The sequence below is a fragment of the Podarcis tiliguerta genome, assembly GCF_965153285.1.
Source record: "Podarcis tiliguerta genome assembly, chromosome: 6".
NCBI classification, from domain to species: Eukaryota; Metazoa; Chordata; class Lepidosauria; order Squamata; family Lacertidae; genus Podarcis; species Podarcis tiliguerta.
The window spans coordinates 21,218,038-21,236,222 of NC_139539.1; the positions used below are offsets into that span (position 1 = coordinate 21,218,038).

An 18,185-nucleotide genomic window follows, 5' to 3' on the forward strand; every position below is an offset into this window, starting at 1 on the left:
TGACAAGGAGATTTGCCTTGGCTGGTTCTGAGCTAGATAATCTGGGTGCAAGGAGCAATGACTCTATTCTCATGCGTGCACTAGAGTGTGGTGTTGCCACCTTGTATGTTTTTTTCTTGGTACTGGGGAGTGCTCTCTATTTTAGACTGCAATAACATCAGTGTGTGGGAAGCGAATCAATAGTGTGTGAACTCCACAATTGGGACCAACAGGACATAGGTGACTTCCTAAGGCAAGCATGAGCTTGTCCAGGGGACAATGGGGAGTACAACAACAGCTGTACTTTAATTTTGTGTTATGCCATGCCCCCATGGCCACCATTTTATGATAGTGCCCATAGCAGTTTCTCAAAATTCAAAATGTGTCCATTGGTTGAAATTGATTAGTAAATCCTGGTATGCAAAATACCAAGTGAGGTGGGCCTATGATATGATTTGGTATAAGGCAACTTTCATGCTCATCATGTTTTGCTTTTGATCCAATATATTTGTGCTGTGGTTGCTCTTAGTGGGTGATTATAGGAACTTTGATTACATTTGATAACACACAACTTTCTAGGACATATTTGAATACAAATGTGAAGTGACATAAAAAATAATAATTCTACTATAGAAAGTACATTTTGTAACCCTGTCACCCGACAGTACATTTTGTGTGCGGTCAAATACCTCAAACCCAAAGAATGTTAATTTTCATGCTAATTTTTTAAAAAGTACAGCAAATACATAAATACATTTTTTTCTTGCTGATTCAGAAAGGTCTTGTTGCATACAGTGGTCAAAACAGCATCATTGGCCATATTACATGTATGGGAAACAAAATAGCTTTGACCATATCATTGCAGAAGTGTTTTGTTTTTATTCAATAATCAATAAAACTTAATTTTAAAAAATATATCAGATGACATTGTAACATAAGAGGGTATAATTTTAACTATTCTTATGAATGTGTGATACCAAAATAAGCCCAATCGGTTGAAAAATAAGCAAAACAGGAGAAATTTCATTGGCCTAAATCACGTGAAAATAGAAATCTTCAAAAAATTATCCTGCGCCCAATTTTGGACCAAAAAATCTTTAAAAAATAATTTGAGGCTATCTCATAGGTATCTACATATATATTTTTTTTAAAAGAAAATCTGAGTTGTGAGAGCACATGGCATCAGGTGATTTGGTGTGGAATGACCCACAAATAAGTAATACAGTGGTAGGGAAATTGTCATGTGAAGATTAAAAATTTGGGTAGCTACATTCCAAACTGAATTTCTACTTGGTGTGTTTTTCTCTGGGTATTTATATAGTATGCAATATTAAAATAAATTTATTTTCCAAAGGCATGCTTTGGAACCCTTCTGGAACCCTTTCTAATTATGCTTAATCAGTAGAATTAAATCACATCATCCTCTCAGCATTTACTGTTCTTAAGCTGTTGACTTTTCACAGTTGTGCCCAGCAGTATTGTTTAGGTTCTGTATACCCATTTCACAAGACCAATGACCAAGAGTGATGTTAGGTAATAATCATTCTGGAACTTTCCAAGGTGTGTAATATTTGCCTGCTTGGCCTCAGTTTCATACTTTCTTGTATAGGCTGATTCCTCTTGGCTTGGTGGTGATAGTCATGTAGCTGAGTAAGTGGAGAGCTAGATTATACATTTAGAAATTACTTGCATGTAGTATTTGATACTTGCTGGCTATATCTTAAATAAATTTCTTTTAAATTTGTGGCAAGGGGAAATTGGTGGAATTGTTCACAATACTGTACAAGAAAAAGTAGTTCTGAGAGTCCACAGAGAGCCTTCCTGGCATTCTGTCTCTTTACTGCATTATTACCTGTATTATTATGTCCTGTTCATTGAAATACTAAAAAGTGCTCGTACATTAGTGGTATGCTAGGGGTGCTTAATGTTGGTATAATTTTTGTTATAGATCCTGGCTCTGCTGAACGTACAGCACAAAAAAGGAAGTTTCCAAGTCCTCCACACTCTTCCAATGGCCACTCCCCGGAGGATGCATCATCAAGCCCTATTAAAAAGAAAAAGAAACCTGGCTTATTGAACAGTAATAATAAAGAGCAGGTAATAGAAGTCGTGGATTTGATGCAGTGTTTTATATGAAACCATTGGAGATTACTAGGTGCTCTACTTTTTCCTTGGTCCAGTATCTGTGCTTATGGTAATAGTTCTGCATTGGCTGTAGGGTCTACTGAAGATGGAGATTACTGTTTTATTTCTAGTTTCTACAGTAGCCAAGATTTATCTGAAACTAAGAAGTGAAGTCTAAATGAGTGCTATTTTTGTAAGTAAACAGAATTCTGGTTAAACAGACTCTAATGTCAGTCAAATTTTCTTGACCCTTATATTGAATAGACACCCCGTCCCCCGTACTTCCAGGGTTTGACCAACCTAAACAAAGGGAATAGTTTATTCTTTCTTTATTTAAAATAATGAATTCACATAACGTATGAAGAGGTCTACTGAATCAAGGCGAAAGCTTATCTAGTTCAGCATCTTACTTCCAGACATGGCCAACCGGTGTTTCTCCATCGCTTTGGCTCTGGTAGCCAGTCCTGCTCCTCTCTTCTCAGTTCCCACACTCAACAAAAGTATAGGTGCAGTTCAAGGGAAATAATAGTACCACTCTATTCTGCCTTGGTCAGACCTCACCTGGAATACTGTGTCCACTTCTGGGCTCCATGTGTGCAGAGAAGGGGCAACCAAAATGATCAGGGATCTGGAAACTAAACCTTATGATGAGTGCTTGAAGGAGCTGGGCATGTTTAGTGTGGAAAAGAGGAGACTGAGAGAAGATGTGATAGCCAACTTCAAATACCTTAAGGGATGTCACATGGAAGAGGGAACAAGCTTGTTTTCTCCTGCTCTGGAGTGTAGGACTCAAAACAATGGCTTCAAGTTGCAAGAAAGGAGGTTCCGACTAAACATTCGAAAAACCTTTCTGACAGAGATGTTTGGCAGTGGAACAGACTCCCACTAGAGGTGGTGGACTCTCCTTCCTTGGAGGTTTTTAAGGAGACATTGGATGGCCATCTGTCATGGGTGCTTTAGCTGAGATTCCTGCAATGCAGGGGGTTGGACTAGATGACCCTTGGGTTCCTTCCAACTCTAAGATTCTATGGTTCTAGGACTCCTATGCTAAGCACCACTTACTTGCTGCTTGCTGGGTGTTCTGCTGGCTTTTACCTTGGAGAAACCCAAGTAACTGAAGGGGATGAAAACAGCCTCATGTGGCTGTTGTTCAAGAACTCTGGAGATGGACTTAGGGCAGAGCAGCAATTCGCAATTTCAGTGGAACAGGCTATCATGAGGAGGGGGTGTTATATTGCTCTGTCTACCATTTGCCCCCCTCTGCTTGTTGCGCTCTTTATAACACATGAAATGACAGTGTCTCCCAAAGTGTGCTTCTGCCAGCCCTAATGGCAATGGCCTTCATGGGTGCCTTGCCAGCAGGCTACTTAGCTCTTTTTCAAGTAAACTGGACAGGGCTGGGAACTTCTGGAGCTGTATGTTTTGAGAGAAATACAATGCTGGAGTGCTAAAGTGCTGCTGATCGTTCATTTGCTGAAATATCCTACTCAGAAAGTGTTTTGTCTGTGATGGCAAAATACCTTCTACATTGCTACTCCAGTTGCTACTTTTGTATCTGTATTGCTAAAATGAAACAACAAATGCACCACTAACAACTAATGCTACTTAGTAAATATATATAGCAAGAGAATATCCAAGAGATAATTTTAGAATGCTGATATTTAGGTTGCTAAATAGTTCCAGGAAAACTAGGAAATTTTTCTACATTATCATGCTCTAAATTATTGATCACTATGTAAGCACACTAAAAGCAACTTTTTCCTAGTAATAATGATTTCAAGTAAATGAGTCAAAGCCCAGGTATACGTAAGCAAATGTAATATTTATGCATTTATTTGTTTATTTCAACCAAAGTTCTCAGAATACATAGAGAATATCTATTACAGCTTAATCCTAACCGGCTAATCATTGGATGCTTACTGTGTTAAACAGTTTTTCCATGCCTTGGAGAAACTCCATGTTCAGCTGTGGTATTAGTTTCTCTGATGCTGTAGCATTTGTTGAAAAATGGTATCTCCTGATGGAGATTTCCTATTTTCTGCATACTCATCTCCTAGTCTGTCTTCTATTAATAGAAAATAATTAGGGCATCATGTGGCACTGCCCAAATTTTTGAGGTGGCAATTGAAGACAATGAGTATGTGGTTGCTATATTTGTATGATTGCAGTAACCATCTTCTTGTGATTGTAGTATTCATAATGTAACTACAACCACTAAAGCACTTTTAGATGAAGTATAAGTAAGCAGTGATTATTTCTGGTAGGCTAAGCAACCACAACAAAAAGTGAACAAAGCATTCTTGGAAAATACTGTAAAATTCTTCATACATTTTAAAGTAAAAAAGAAAGATCTGCGTTTGATTTTTTGCAGTATTCTACAAAGCACTAATCTTGCTTAAATAACAGCAGTGCTATTGTTGTTTTGAAGCAACTGCAAAGTCATCGGTACCACATTTGTCATTTTTAGTATTCTAGTTTTTTATACAGTAAGAACTGAAACTAAGTCTTCCTATCATGAAGCTGCTGAGAGAGAACATAACCAAATGTCTCTTTTGGTATTTCTGATATGTGTGTTCCTTCTCTATTTCTATGGGAGTAAATCAGGAGAGTGTAACATTTTTGGTATTGGCATATAGTTGGTGATAATACTAATACTATTTCTTGGCACACTTATCAATGTAAAAATTAATACTGTAAGTGGGAACAGCAGCAGTAGCAATTTGGGTATGGTAATCTTAACGTGTTACCCATAGTGTTGAAGTAGGATTTGTAATGGGAAGTCTCTCTCAAACAGCAATGTAGTTAGGACTATTTATGTATTAAATATTTCTATCTTACTTTTCTATGGATCATGCCTAAGGCAGCTGCCAACAACTGGTACAAAAACATGAGTAAAACTATCATATATTTTAGAACTAAATACATTAAAGAAGTGGAATAAAATATAATGAAAGAGCAGAACAAATAATGACAATAACATGCCAGAGAGAATGGAAAGGAGAGAAAAAGCTGTCTTGTTATTAGCATGCTAATGGTACAACATTTAAATCTCCAAACAGCCTCGCCCAGTGATTTTGTGCAGATGTTGAAAAGCTTAGATGACAAGATGGAACACTCTTTACCATAGCCTAATTGCAAGCAGTAATTTTCAGCATTGTGTTCTGGAACAGACCCTCCAGGAAAGACTGGAGCCACTATTAAAACAATGTCCCCAAGTCCCATCCTGGCCAGGCTATGCAAATGGATACCGTGTCTGATTCTATCAGAAGCCACTGAATGGATGTAGAAAATCTACCTCATCCAGGAAAACCTGGAGTTGATAAGTCATCACACGCTCAGTCAGCTTAACCAGGAATGGAATGTTGGTGACTGGCTAGAAATGATCAATGAGAGTTTTTTCCAAGAAAAGTTTTACTACCACTTCCTTAAGACCATATTGGACCATGCAAGAAGGACGTTTACCACTCTTCTGACCTACCTGGCTAGTTTTTATCTGGCAATCTTAATAAATTGTATGTGGTAGGCCCTAGCCTTCAAAGAATCTTGTCCATGTCCTCAGGTTCTACAAAATGAAAAATATCCATAACAGTTAGGCAAGCAGTTATTTAGAGGTGCATCCTGCAGTACATACTAAGCCTGCAGCATCTAAGTTGCAGCAGGTCCAAGCAACTTTTAACTGAAGTGCCTCAGGTGTCACCTAGTGGTCATAACTATTACTAACCTATTGCAGCAAAAAGAAAAAAGACACATTTAGCTATGTAACTGTTTCTAGAATTGAATTAATATTGATAGAGTATCTCTAGTGTTATAGCTATTTTCAAGTTGCTGTGAAAATAAGGAAAGGAACCTTTTTTGAGCTGAAAAGTTTTTGCAGCAAGTTGTCCAACAGGCAACACACAAAACAGAGTATGATATGATTAAGTTAGGGTTGTTTATCTTGTAAAACATGTCAGAGGTGGTGAATTCAAGGTGGTTGTTCTCAGTAAATATACTTTATTTACATGGATGTGAAATCCAGGATGATTACTGTCCTAGATTGCAAGCAACATATTTCATGCCTTCATAGAAGTCTATAAACTTCATCTCTAGCAGCAGCCAAATAATTGTTTGAACTTCAGAGTCACTGATTTCTATATGAAGCAATAGTTACTTCCAAGAACTACTGATTTCCCAGTGGCAAACTGAACTTCAGTTTTTGATTGAATACTGTAAATGAGTTTGAGGTTGCAGTAATGTTCAGTTGTGTAGCATTTAAAAATATATAAAGAAGGCTAACATTGTACAGAGTAGCCTTTCTCAACCATTGGTCCTGAGATGTTGTTGGACTACAACTCTCATCATCCCTAGCTAGCAGGATCAGTGGTCAGGGATGATGAGAATTGTAGTCCAACAGCATCTGAGAACTGAAGATTGAGAGGGGCTGGTATAGAGAGTTCAAAGACTGAAACTATATAAGAGTTTTAAGTTTCTCCTTGGGTCTGTTTATTTGGTTTTCTAACTTTGGAAATATTGGGAATGTCAGGTCTCAAGTGTGGTCTTTTTGTTTTGCTGAAGGTGTTCCTTGGAGGCTCAAGGAATGTGAATGAGGAGCACTCTCAGGACAAATCTCGTCTGCACTAAAGAATTGCTCCTAATTGGAGCAGTGGGGCCACTTTAGTTTTAGTAATAATGTTTGGCATTTGCCCTCTGTCTTTGCTTATTTTGTCAATCAGTGTTGTGTATTCATTATCCTTTTGACACACTACTGCAGTTTCTGTTGCAGCATATTTTATGATACCTACTGGACCACATTTAGAATTGTACACTAGGAAATGATGTTAGGTTGGGTCATATTAGTGACCTCTTTTCACATTGACATGCCTTATTGTAGTAACTAGATTATAATGTATGTTTGGTGCATTTTGGTGTGAGCAGAACAACTGGCCGAAACCCAGCCAGATGGGCAGGGTATAAATAAATTATTATTATTATTATTATTATTATTATTATTATTATTATTATATAACATATTTTGAACACACGCTGCTGGAACTGCAGCGGTGTTGGAATCATATGTTTCTTTGGAGTTGACGTGGGTTTACATGCCCTGTTTCTTTTGGGCTTTTATTGAATGTGCTCATATACAAAATGGCTAAAGACCAAAATATGTTTTGCTTTGAAGCCAACTTCCACTGTTAATTAATTTAGAATCAATGTTTTCTGAAGCGATAGCTGAGCAACTATTGAGTTGGCCCAGTTGTCTTTTAAAAATATGTTAATGGTTTTGAGCAAGAAGGACTAGCATTGGAAGGGTAAAGGGTCAACATATATTTAAAGCATTTTATCTAAGCTGAAAGGACTCCCTAAACCTCTGGAAGCTAAATGACAAAGAAGTCTGCCCTCAGACTTGTAATCTAAAAGAAAAGTCACGTAAAGGGAAATAAGCTAACACAAGCATATATTTTTAAAGGTACAAAGTTCTTGTAACAACAAATTTGTATAGAAGCAGAGCAGGAAGATATTCTTTTCCCCATCTCTCACTTCGCTATAGCCTGATGGAATGGCACATTTATTTCCAGACAGATACTTGTAAAGAGAGGTATACAGTGGTACCTTGGTTTGCATACATCTTGGATTACAAACACGACAAACCCGGAAGTGCGTGTCCCGGTTTGCAACCTTTTTTGGGAATACAACCCATCTTTTTTGGATTACGAACAATATTTTTTTTTGAGGCCCCATTGGCGAAAGCGCACCTTGGGTTACATCCTGTTTTGGTTTACAAACAGACCTCCGGAATGGATTATGGTTGTAAACCACGGTATCACTGTATGTCCTTTCCCTTCCCCTTTCTAAATTTTTCACAAATGTGCTCAAGGTTTACTACTGTCCTGCACCTTCCTGTTCAAACATTCACACATTTAAAGCACATGAAATGTCGGGAAGCTTATGTTTATATAACTATTGATTGTATAAATACAAATAAGTTAAATTCGGATTTTTCTGGTGAAGGTTGTCCGATAGAAAGAGTCGTCTGCTCCATAAATATAGTTAATTATGCTTATCTATGTACCATTGCAGCTAATGCAAGTTTATTTCCCAATGCAAGTATCGAAAGTGGTGTAGGGTGTCTGATATATTTCTGGACAATGGGTTGATTCTCCCCTCAACCCACCCATGGTATTTGCTTAAAAAACAAACAAACAACTATACAATTACTAACTGCATCTAGTTTGGTCCTAATTAAAGTACATTAGAGTACATCAGAGTACATTAAAGTACATTTAAGTTGAGACAACTGTACTTGCCTGAGGGAGATATATGTAGCTCTGGTTTCAAATGCTTGTTATGTACTGAATGAGAGAAGTAATCTGAATTACTATTAGGTGGGCTGTATCAAATGCTGGTGGGGGCTGGTTGGTCATGTGTGATCATCATATTTATTTTAAAATACAAATTTGTTTTGAAACCAAACCTGTCTTTCTTGCCTACATTTCAGTCAGAACTAAGACATGGTCCGTTTTACTATATGAAGCAGCCACTCACCACAGACCCTGTTGATGTTGTACCGCAGGATGGACGGAATGATTTCTATTGCTGGGTTTGTCATCGGGAAGGCCAAGTCCTCTGCTGTGAACTCTGCCCTCGGGTTTATCATGCTAAGTGTCTGAAACTGACAGCGGAGCCAGAGGGGGATTGGTTTTGCCCAGAATGTGAGGTTAGTCTATCTGAGGTGAATATGTGTCTCATTGCTACTGGTTTTCACCTCTCAGAACCATGTTTTTTCTTTCTAGTGTGACTTCCTGGTCACTTTTTGGAAAGGCAGAGAAGCAATGCAAAGTTGCATCCAAAATAAGGCTTTTGCCAATATTTACCAATCTGTTTGTTTTTCTTTGATTAATTTTCCTCCCCATCCTTATCACCTACATCCTCTGTGTTCATCGTGTCTTGAACCATTGTATGGGGATGGCAGGGGCATTTGTGTCCATTTGTGCCTCCCGAGCAACACTTAGCATGTTGTGGTGAAAGCAATTTATGTATGATATCTTCCTCGCATCACTTTGGTGTGTGCAAGGCCAGTTGTATGATTCCTTTCTGCCTTATTCTTTCCCTGCTGGGAAGGATTAGCCTTCCCTACCTGTTTTCTGCATTCAAATACTTACTGAGGCAGTGTAAAAAAACTTCACAGGGAAGCAGGTTCCAGACCACTAGCATGAAGTATGAATGGGGATTTACTCATTGCCTCTGAGATTATTAGTATAAAGAGCAAAGGGTGGAAAAAACTTGGCAAAGTAATACTGTACAGGATAGATATCAGCAATCATTCTAGGTACGGCAAGACTGCTAGCCTTGCACACCAACAGGTAGATGCCTCAGTATAATAAAAAATGGTACACTTCATTTAGAAAGAGTGTAATTACAGTCCTCTACATTTGGAAGCATTTTCAGCTTTATTTGTTAGGGGGGAAATAGAGGACCTAAATAGGTTATTTGGAGTGATTATTGCCAGTCACACAGATTCCATTGTCCTCTATGGCACCATGATTCTTTCCTGTTAACCATGATTCTCTGGTTCACAAACTTCCTTCCTGTCCAAGACAAGTGGTGCAAAATCCTAAGCTCCTTGGGCATAATAGTGGAAATAAGGAAGATTTGGGCAAGTGCCCAGCCACATTTAACTTCAGGATTCATAATTCAGTAGCATTTGGGGGGTCAGTCAGAAACTGCCAGCACAGCCAGCCTGTCTTCATCCTCCCCCATCCCCATGTGAATCTTTTTAGGTACCATTTCTGAACCAACAGGACATTTTCATGAACACAGGAGTATTGCAATATTAATTGCACCACTTAAGGGAAAATTAATTATCAACATCCATGTCAGCATGTGGCATTAATCTTCATGTTCCACAATAATGAAGGGGTGATGGGGTGCTCATCTGCACGCATTTTGCAATTTTTTCAGTATTTTCAATCTTTACTTTTAGAAAATTACTGTAGCGGAATGCATAGAAACACAGAGTAAAGCTATGACAATGCTCACTATTGAACAGCTATCCTACTTGCTCAAGTTTGCACTACAGAAAATGAAACAGCCAGGGGTAAGAATAATATGTGTTACTATTTCACTGCACTGGATATTGTCTGTTCAGCCTTTAGATTTCTGACTACATGTAAAGCTCCCTAGAATTTTCTTACCCTATCTAATGTATAGTGGAAAAAATTGGTTTCCTGCCACCATGGGGGGGGGGGGGCGGGGAAGAGAGAAGGAATTTACTATTAAGACCAGCAGACTGCCATCTATAATTTCATGGCAGATGTTTGTTCACAAGATGTTGGTTTATGTCTAATTTGCACAATCACTTTTGAACAAATCTTTAGCCAATTGTATAAAAGAGTTTAGGTGATTTTTTTGTTTTAGATTATTTAGCTCTCTGTCATAGCATGTAAAATTTTAAAGGTGGTATTCCTGCATTTCTCTCACTGGAGGCACTTGGTTGTATCCAACTGAGTTATGGTCACAGTACACCCATTGAAATCAATGGGCTTAAGTTAGTCTATTGATTTCAGTGGTCTGTTCAGAGCATGATTGAATTGGATGCAACCCGATGGTTCTAAAATATCCTTGCCACTTGCTGTTTTTACGAGTACTTGTACTACTGTTGCTTTTGCTTCTGCTAAATAATATTAGATAATGTGCCATCAGCCTGTTTGGGCAACTTTTTACTTTGACAAAAGTTTTAATTGATTAGTTGAAACCAGTTTTAATACAATAAATGTTGCAGTCCTGACTCTCTATTTTTGCTTTTATTTAAACAGACAGAGCCATTTCAAAAGCCAGTTTCACTTGATCAGCACCCAGATTATGCAGAATACATATTTCATCCAATGGACCTTTGTACATTAGAAAAGGTTGGTTGATAGCAAGGAAGAAAAATCCTATTTAATTCTACTAGATTGTTGTTACTGTGTTCATAACTATATGTATTGTCTCATTCTAAAATCCATGCAGTTTTCCCTTTAGATGATGAGCAAGCTTGCCCAATAGCTATACTGGAAATATTTGCCTTTATTATCCTTTGTGTTGTTGTTATTATTATTATTATTATTATTATTATTATTATTACCCTTAGCCACAAGGTCCCAGGACAGGTTACAGCAATTTAAAACATTAATATTAAAACACAATATTAAAAACAGCTTAAAACAACTTAAAATTACAAAAATAAGGTGGGTCTTGGTCTTGCTGCTGTGGTAACTTTTCTCTATTATTTTATCTCTTTGTCGTCAATAACTTTTCTTTTAGAACACAACAAACCTGTTTTTCCCTCTTTTTATATGGGTGAAAATTGGCATCACAATAATTTTTAAAAGAGTTTATTTTGCCCCCATCTTACTGGGGTTTCCTTCTTTGTGTTACAACTTTTATCCTGTATTATATGTATACCATTTAGAGGTTTAGTGAATAAACGGTACATAAATCCGTTTAAATAAATAAATATAACCAGATATAACTATTATTTCCCACAGTCTGTAAGAGCCATGCTCTTTCTAGATGTATTCTTGCATGACAGCAAGCCATGATTAATGGTTTGCTATGTATGCACCTGCCATGCTAGTATTTGAGTGCAACAACCACAATTTTTGTCTTAGTATTTATGTCTGAACCAGGGGCTGTGGTTTGTTTCACTCCCAACAGCTATGATTGATAAGCGAAGGGAAAAAAACTTTGCTTCAGATTGTGGTTTTGTTTGCGGGTTGCAATTGTTCCACTCCAATTCGTAGGTAATGCCAATCCAGGCACTGTGGTTCTTGCTCCCATTCTCTAGTAAGGAGGAGTGAAGCAGGAGTGAACAGCTTGTCCATGGTGAACTGTTGTCATTATTTGTTTGTTTGTTTGTTTGTTTATCCATGTTAACCATGGCTTACTGTGACACATGGACACAACTTCTGTTTCTCCCATATCTGTCATGTGCCTCAACAGTTACAAACTATTAAGGTTAATTTGATGGAATTTAGGAGAATATGGCAGATTCTGGAAACAGGCATAAACGGCCCCGTTGTAGATGAATTTTCTCTATTTTTAAAATGGCTGTAAACTACACTAGAATGTCCAATTTACAAAACGTTGACAATTTTGACGATCGCTTTCTTAACTATGAACACCAATTTTATTGCCAACATTTTAAAAACTGTGGCCCTACTCCACCAATATTTTGTCAAGCTGTCTTTTACCTGATTTCATATATGAAACAGAAATTACCTTAGCAACAATTGTTTTGAGTATCTTGTGACTTCTAAAACTCCTAGTCATATTATGCTATTATGATATGCAAATAAATTACATTTGTGTCAAATTAGTGCAAAGTTGATTATGTCAACTAAGTTCTTGACTATGAACAAACTAAAACACTTTCAACAGTAATCTCACTTTTGGTAAAATCTAGGCACAGCTTTTCATTAATATGTATGGAATAAAATGTGAACTTAGTTTCTGGATTTTCAAATTTCAATATATTTTTTATATTTTCTTTCTAGAATGTTAAAAAGAAGATGTATGGATGCACAGAAGCTTTTTTGGCTGATGCCAAATGGATTTTGCACAATTGCATTATTTACAATGGAGGTAAGTATGCGTAAGATGATAAACTGTATCATTTGATCATGAGGCCACATTATGGTAATGCCGCAAGAAATGGCAGGTGAAGCATCCATAAATAAGAACTTGAAATCTAAATAAGCTGAGGGCTTTAAACTCCAAGAAAGAAGATATTTCTAGTTGATTTTTTCATACTGGCCTGACTTAAAATATATGTTAAGTTGGCTTGCTTTGTATGAGGCTAAGTTAAAAAATGCGGCTCTGAAATGCAGAATGCTAACACTAAAAGGGACTGCTATCCAATAATTACTATATAAAGAGAGGATTCTTTCCAAAATGTTGTGGCCATGTTATGCCTGGGTTCAGGAAAGGATGAAAGCCTTATTTTTGCAAACCGTTCTTTGTCCTGTTAGTTTTCAATATACCAATAATTTTCCTTTAATAAATATTTTGAATACTTTGAATACCAACCAATAGAAATATTTATTATAAATTGGTAGTACAAGTAACATGTTTTTACAATGGAGATTTTATTTGACATCTCTGCTTATCTGTTTCCTCAGGAAATCACAAATTAACACAAACAGCAAAAGTCATAATCAAAATCTGTGAGCATGAGGTATGTATTACCTAGTTAGTTTTCATACTGTATTAATTAAAACATTTTTAAAAAAAATAAAATCAATGTTGACTATGACTGCCATCTATAAAATGAGCTAGACCTTCATTCATACTGCACAGAGAGATCTGCTTATCAGGGAGTAAGCCCCATTGAACTCTGTGTGATTTACCTTTGACTAGGCATCTAGGGATGCGGGTGGCGCTGTGGGTTAAAGCCTCAGCGCCTAGGGCTTGCCGATCGAAAGGTCGGCGGTTCGAATCCCCGCAGCGGGGTGCGCTCCCGCTGTTCGGTCCCAGCGCCTGCCAACCTAGCAGTTCGAAAGCACTCCCGGGTGCAAGTAGATAAATAGGGACGACTTACTAGCGGGAAGGTAAACGGCGTTTCCGTGTGCGACTCTGGCTCGCCAGAGCAGCGATGTCACGCTGGCCACGTGACCCGGAAGTGTCTTCGGACAGCGCTGGCCCCCGGCCTCTTTGAGTGAGATGGGCGCACAACCCTAGAGTCTGTCAAGACTGGCCCGTACGGGCAGGGGTACCTTTACATTTTTAGGCATCTATACGTTTGTACTTAACATCAAGAATAGAGGACAGATTCCTTTCATTGATAAAACTGGCTGCACAGAAGTCGGATTTTAAGTGTGTGTGTGTGTGTGTGTGTGTGTGTGTGTGTGTGTTTGGTATGTCTTTGCATGGTAAGAAAGACATTCACACAGAATTTGGCTTCTAAAGCACATTACTTTCCTTCTCTGTCTCCCTGCCTCCACTACACTATGGAAGACTAAAACATTGATTTATTTATGTTGAAGATATTATTGTTATATTAAACAGCACAGCCACTGAGGAAGCAACGATAATAGTCCAATCCTATACATATTTTCACAGTAGTAAGTTTCACTGAGACTTGCTCTCACTTTAATTGGAATAGGATTGCAGCCTTAGTATGCTTAAATTTCAGAATTCACAGACTAGCAAAATGTATTATTCTCTGCAGTAGAAAATTATGAATGACTGCTCTTCTTACTCTGGATTCCTTTTAATTGAATAACACACTCCCAACTCCTACAGTAGCTGATTTTTCTCTTTACAGATGAATGAAATCGAAGTATGTCCAGAATGTTATTTAGCTGCTTGCCAAAAACGAGAGAATTGGTTTTGTGAGCCTTGTGTAAGTAAAATCTTTTTTTTAAGTCCACACTTAATCCACACTTAATCCAGTAATTAGAAAGTACTATATGTATTTAAATAGTTTCTCACTGTGTGGTCTCTGTGCACTTTCCTCTAGAGCAATCCACACCCATTGGTCTGGGCTAAGCTCAAAGGTTTCCCATTCTGGCCTGCTAAAGCACTGAGGGATAAAGACGGTCAAGTTGATGCTCGTTTCTTTGGTCAGCATGACAGGTGGGAGTTCAGTCAAAAGGTGGTTGAATGGTTCAATGATTCTTCTTTTTTTAAATATATATCTATTACCACGCAGTGGTTGCTATTGCATAGTTCACATGTTATTATTCTGCTTTGTCGTGCTTCATATTAGTAGCATATATAGTACATTCCATTTCCCCATTAATTATCATATTTTTATGTCTCATACCAACTAGTTGCCACAATGGCAATGCAAGCTTACTAAACATATTTGAAATATATAAAGTTAACCAGTATGTTGTTTTTGTATACACAACATTGAGGCAATGTTTTACTCCAGTCGGATTTACTCTCTGGGACATTATAAAGCCTATGCTAAATTTTGTGGCAGGGGTAACTGATCATCATTAGATCAAACTATGTTTTTATGCCTTAGACACATTATGTAGTTACTCTAACATTTTAGCTTCACTGTAATGTTGTTAATTGAGGGGGTCACAAAAAAGCAACTTTGTAACATATAAACTTGAAAGACAAATATGTTGATGCTCCATTAGAATTTGTGTGATGTGGGGGCTCAGCCTTCCTTTCCCCTTGAAACAATTTAGGAGCATAAAATTTGATGGTGTGTGAATGGTGGAAGCAGCTCCTAAACTGAGTGCTGCAGCACTACAGAGCAAAGTTTCAAGTATGGCTGTATGAGAACCCCTAAATTTGAAAAGACAGGTAGGGATACTTGTTACATTGACGAGAGTTACTTTTCCCCATTGCTATCATTGAACTTGGGTGGAGACCCTGGCTTCACCCACCAACTATTTATCATGCTCTATACCTGCAGAAATGCTTTGTGTATGTGCTACTCTCTCAGAAGGAGATATGGCAACATTCTTTCAAAAAATAAAGTAATACTATTGGTATTTTACTATATACCTGGGGAACCACCCTACCCCAACCCCACAAAGCATGCAGGAATTCCTACACTTCCTGTAGTTGGCCTGCTCTCACTGCCCTTTTGGTTACCATGGGGCCACCAAGTTTGCCAGCCAAAGAACTGATTGTGTGATAGTGTGGTATTCATGGTCTGTCATATGAACAGGTCTTAACAATCTAGTCCTAAGACAACGTCATGTAAGTGCTTGTTGTGAGGTGTTTAATAAGTACAGTATATTAGTGCAGCATTGCAAAAGACATGCCAACACTACAGGAAAATTACAGCGTGCTGGATAATAATTTCCTGGTTAATTGTCACCGAAACTTCAGTCAGAAGGTGTTTTGAATGGCTCAGTGTCCCCTTTTTGATTCTGTCAGTGTTGAATTTACTTAATCAAATTGTTTTGAAAGCAAAACATACACCTGGAATGGTTTTGTCTAAACTGCAGTATGTATTGCATAGATTGGAAGTACCCTTAAGTTTGTCCTAAATGAAGGTTTCAATCTCAAACAGGCATACTTTTATGTAATTCATTCATAGGATTGTTATTCAGATTCTAAACATATTTGAAAGAAAACTTAGACACAATCCTCATGAAATGTAATGTCATGTCCCCTCATTATTTTACTGTCTTATATGCAGGGCCTGGGTTCCAGTAAATAATTGCTACCTCATGTCTAAAGAAATTCCTTTTTCCGTGAAAAAGACTAAAAGCATATTCAACAGTGCAATGCAAGAGATGGAGGTTTATGTGGAGAATATTCGCAGAAAGTTTGGAGTATTTAATTATGCACCTTTCCGGACACCATATACTCCCAACAACCAATACCAAATGTTGTTAGACCCTTCAAATCCTGGTGCTGGAACTGCTAAGACTGACAAACAAGAGAAAATTAAACTTAACTTTGATATGACAGCATCACCCAAGATTTTAATGAGCAAACCAATGCTGAGTACCAGTACTGGACGAAGGATTTCCTTAACAGACATGCCACGTTCCCCAATGAGTACAAATTCATCTGTTCATACGGGATCTGATGTGGAACAGGATGCAGAGAAAAAGGCAACCTCCAGTCACTTTAGCGCAAGTGAAGAGTCCATGGACTTTATTGATAAGAATACAGGTAAGCAAGGCAGGGGGGGAAAGATGCTTCTTCAATGGCTATATTCAAACTTTATCATCATGCCGAACAAGGAAGGTCAGAAAACTGGAAGGAAATAATCTGGTGTTCATTATCAAAATACTTGTAGGAGGTATTGTTGGACTCAGCTGCAGCTCTGCTCCTAAGCATCTGCACAGCTACCTTGGGAACAATTAAAAGATTGGGTCAGAGCCAGGAAGGTTGTTGCCCATGCTAATAGCAGAGGATTTGTGTTAACTTCAAGGTGGGTCAAAGGCACCTGGGAAGAGTATCATTTAGGAAAGAATCCAGAGCAATTGTTCAACAAAGGATGTCAGGTCAGACTGGCATTGCACTGGAGAACTAAGAACCAGGGAGGTGGGGCATGATCTGAGCATCTGGATCAGTAGGAACAGGTAGAAATGTGTTTCTGATACTTCAGTGTGTTGATGGGATGAAAAGAAGGATGCGTTGTTTGGTCCAGAGGGTCAGGTTTTCATACTACCTTCTCTAGGTGTAATGGGGAATATGATGTCTTGGTGTCTCCTTGGATAGGTGCTATTGTTTAAAGTTACTGGAAGTGTCATTGCAAGGAACATGTCAGTGAGACCGGGTAACTTTGGGAGGAGGTGTCTGCCCCAGTATCAGCAGTGGTTTGCAAGGAAGGCACCTACAATTCACCGAATACTGAATTTTGAAAGGTAGTGCAGAGTGACAAGTTAGGGACTAGAATACAAAGACCATTTTGCCATGGTGTTTTTATTTTTAGCCAGCTTTTAAAAATCTCTTCTAGAATTTAGCTTCACATGCTTACCATTAAGAGGCAAGGAAGCAACAATATCTAGCACTATAAGCTTAAAAAGTTGCAAAAATAGATTGTGTATAATGCAAGTTGTTTACAGACTCTTCATTTCCCCCTCAGGGCTATTTATGTGTAGTGTCAGCACAGTACTTTACAAAAAAAAAGCTGTATTAGATCCAATATTAGTATCCTAATTTGTTCATTCATGAATGTCTTCTCTCTTCATTAGGCATGGCTGAATTTTCTATTTGTTATGTTAATAACATCAGGAAGTTTTCTTAACATTTACTATTGTGCTAGGCTCTTGCATATTTGCTTAATTCTTTGCAAGAGTGACTGCTTTCCATTTTTAAAATATTACACAACTTCTTCTCATTTGAACATATAATATGAAGAATCATGCTCTGCATTTAAAATTTGAATTGGAGAAGAATCAGATAATTTTTGAAGTTTATGATCATCTTTTTGGAATGTAGACGAAGTACCCAGTAATCTCTAATCTGCTGCCACCACCTACCAAGTTACAGAGAGAAATAGGAATCTTCCATTATTTGCTTAATTGTGCACATCAAAGTAAGCCTAAGGGGGAAATGTATTATTTCTAGAATCGACCTAGACCAGAACACATAAATAAATTTAAGAACCAGGAAACTTTATAAAATAAACAAGAAAA

The 18,185-nt window shown here is 37.8% G+C and overlaps 1 protein-coding gene across 28 annotated transcripts in view; it reads left to right on the forward strand.

Moving 5' to 3' along the window:
• The window catches only part of ZMYND8 (zinc finger MYND-type containing 8), an 86,009-nt gene that overhangs the window by 46,281 nt on the left and 21,543 nt on the right, over positions 1 to 18,185 (forward strand). For 9 of the 28 annotated variants that reach the window (XR_014512717.1, XM_083446767.1, XM_083446776.1 and 6 more), the window contains 9 exons: positions 1,928 to 2,076; positions 8,582 to 8,815; positions 10,067 to 10,180; positions 10,899 to 10,991; positions 12,618 to 12,705; positions 13,242 to 13,297; positions 14,387 to 14,464; positions 14,582 to 14,697; positions 16,232 to 16,713. Coding sequence is in view for 23 of the 28 variants with exons in the window: in XM_083446767.1 (XP_083302893.1) it covers positions 1,928 to 2,076; positions 8,582 to 8,815; positions 10,067 to 10,180; positions 10,899 to 10,991; positions 12,618 to 12,705; positions 13,242 to 13,297; positions 14,387 to 14,464; positions 14,582 to 14,697; positions 16,232 to 16,713 (1,410 nt within the window). In the remaining 5 variants the exon portion in view is untranslated. Of the gene's footprint in view, positions 1 to 1,927; positions 2,077 to 8,581; positions 8,816 to 10,066; positions 10,181 to 10,898; positions 10,992 to 12,617; positions 12,706 to 13,241; positions 13,298 to 14,386; positions 14,465 to 14,581; positions 14,717 to 16,231; positions 16,714 to 18,185 lie in introns of all 28 variants that reach the window. The other 19 variants (XM_083446773.1, XM_083446765.1, XM_083446764.1 and 16 more) reach the window with 5 other exon arrangements.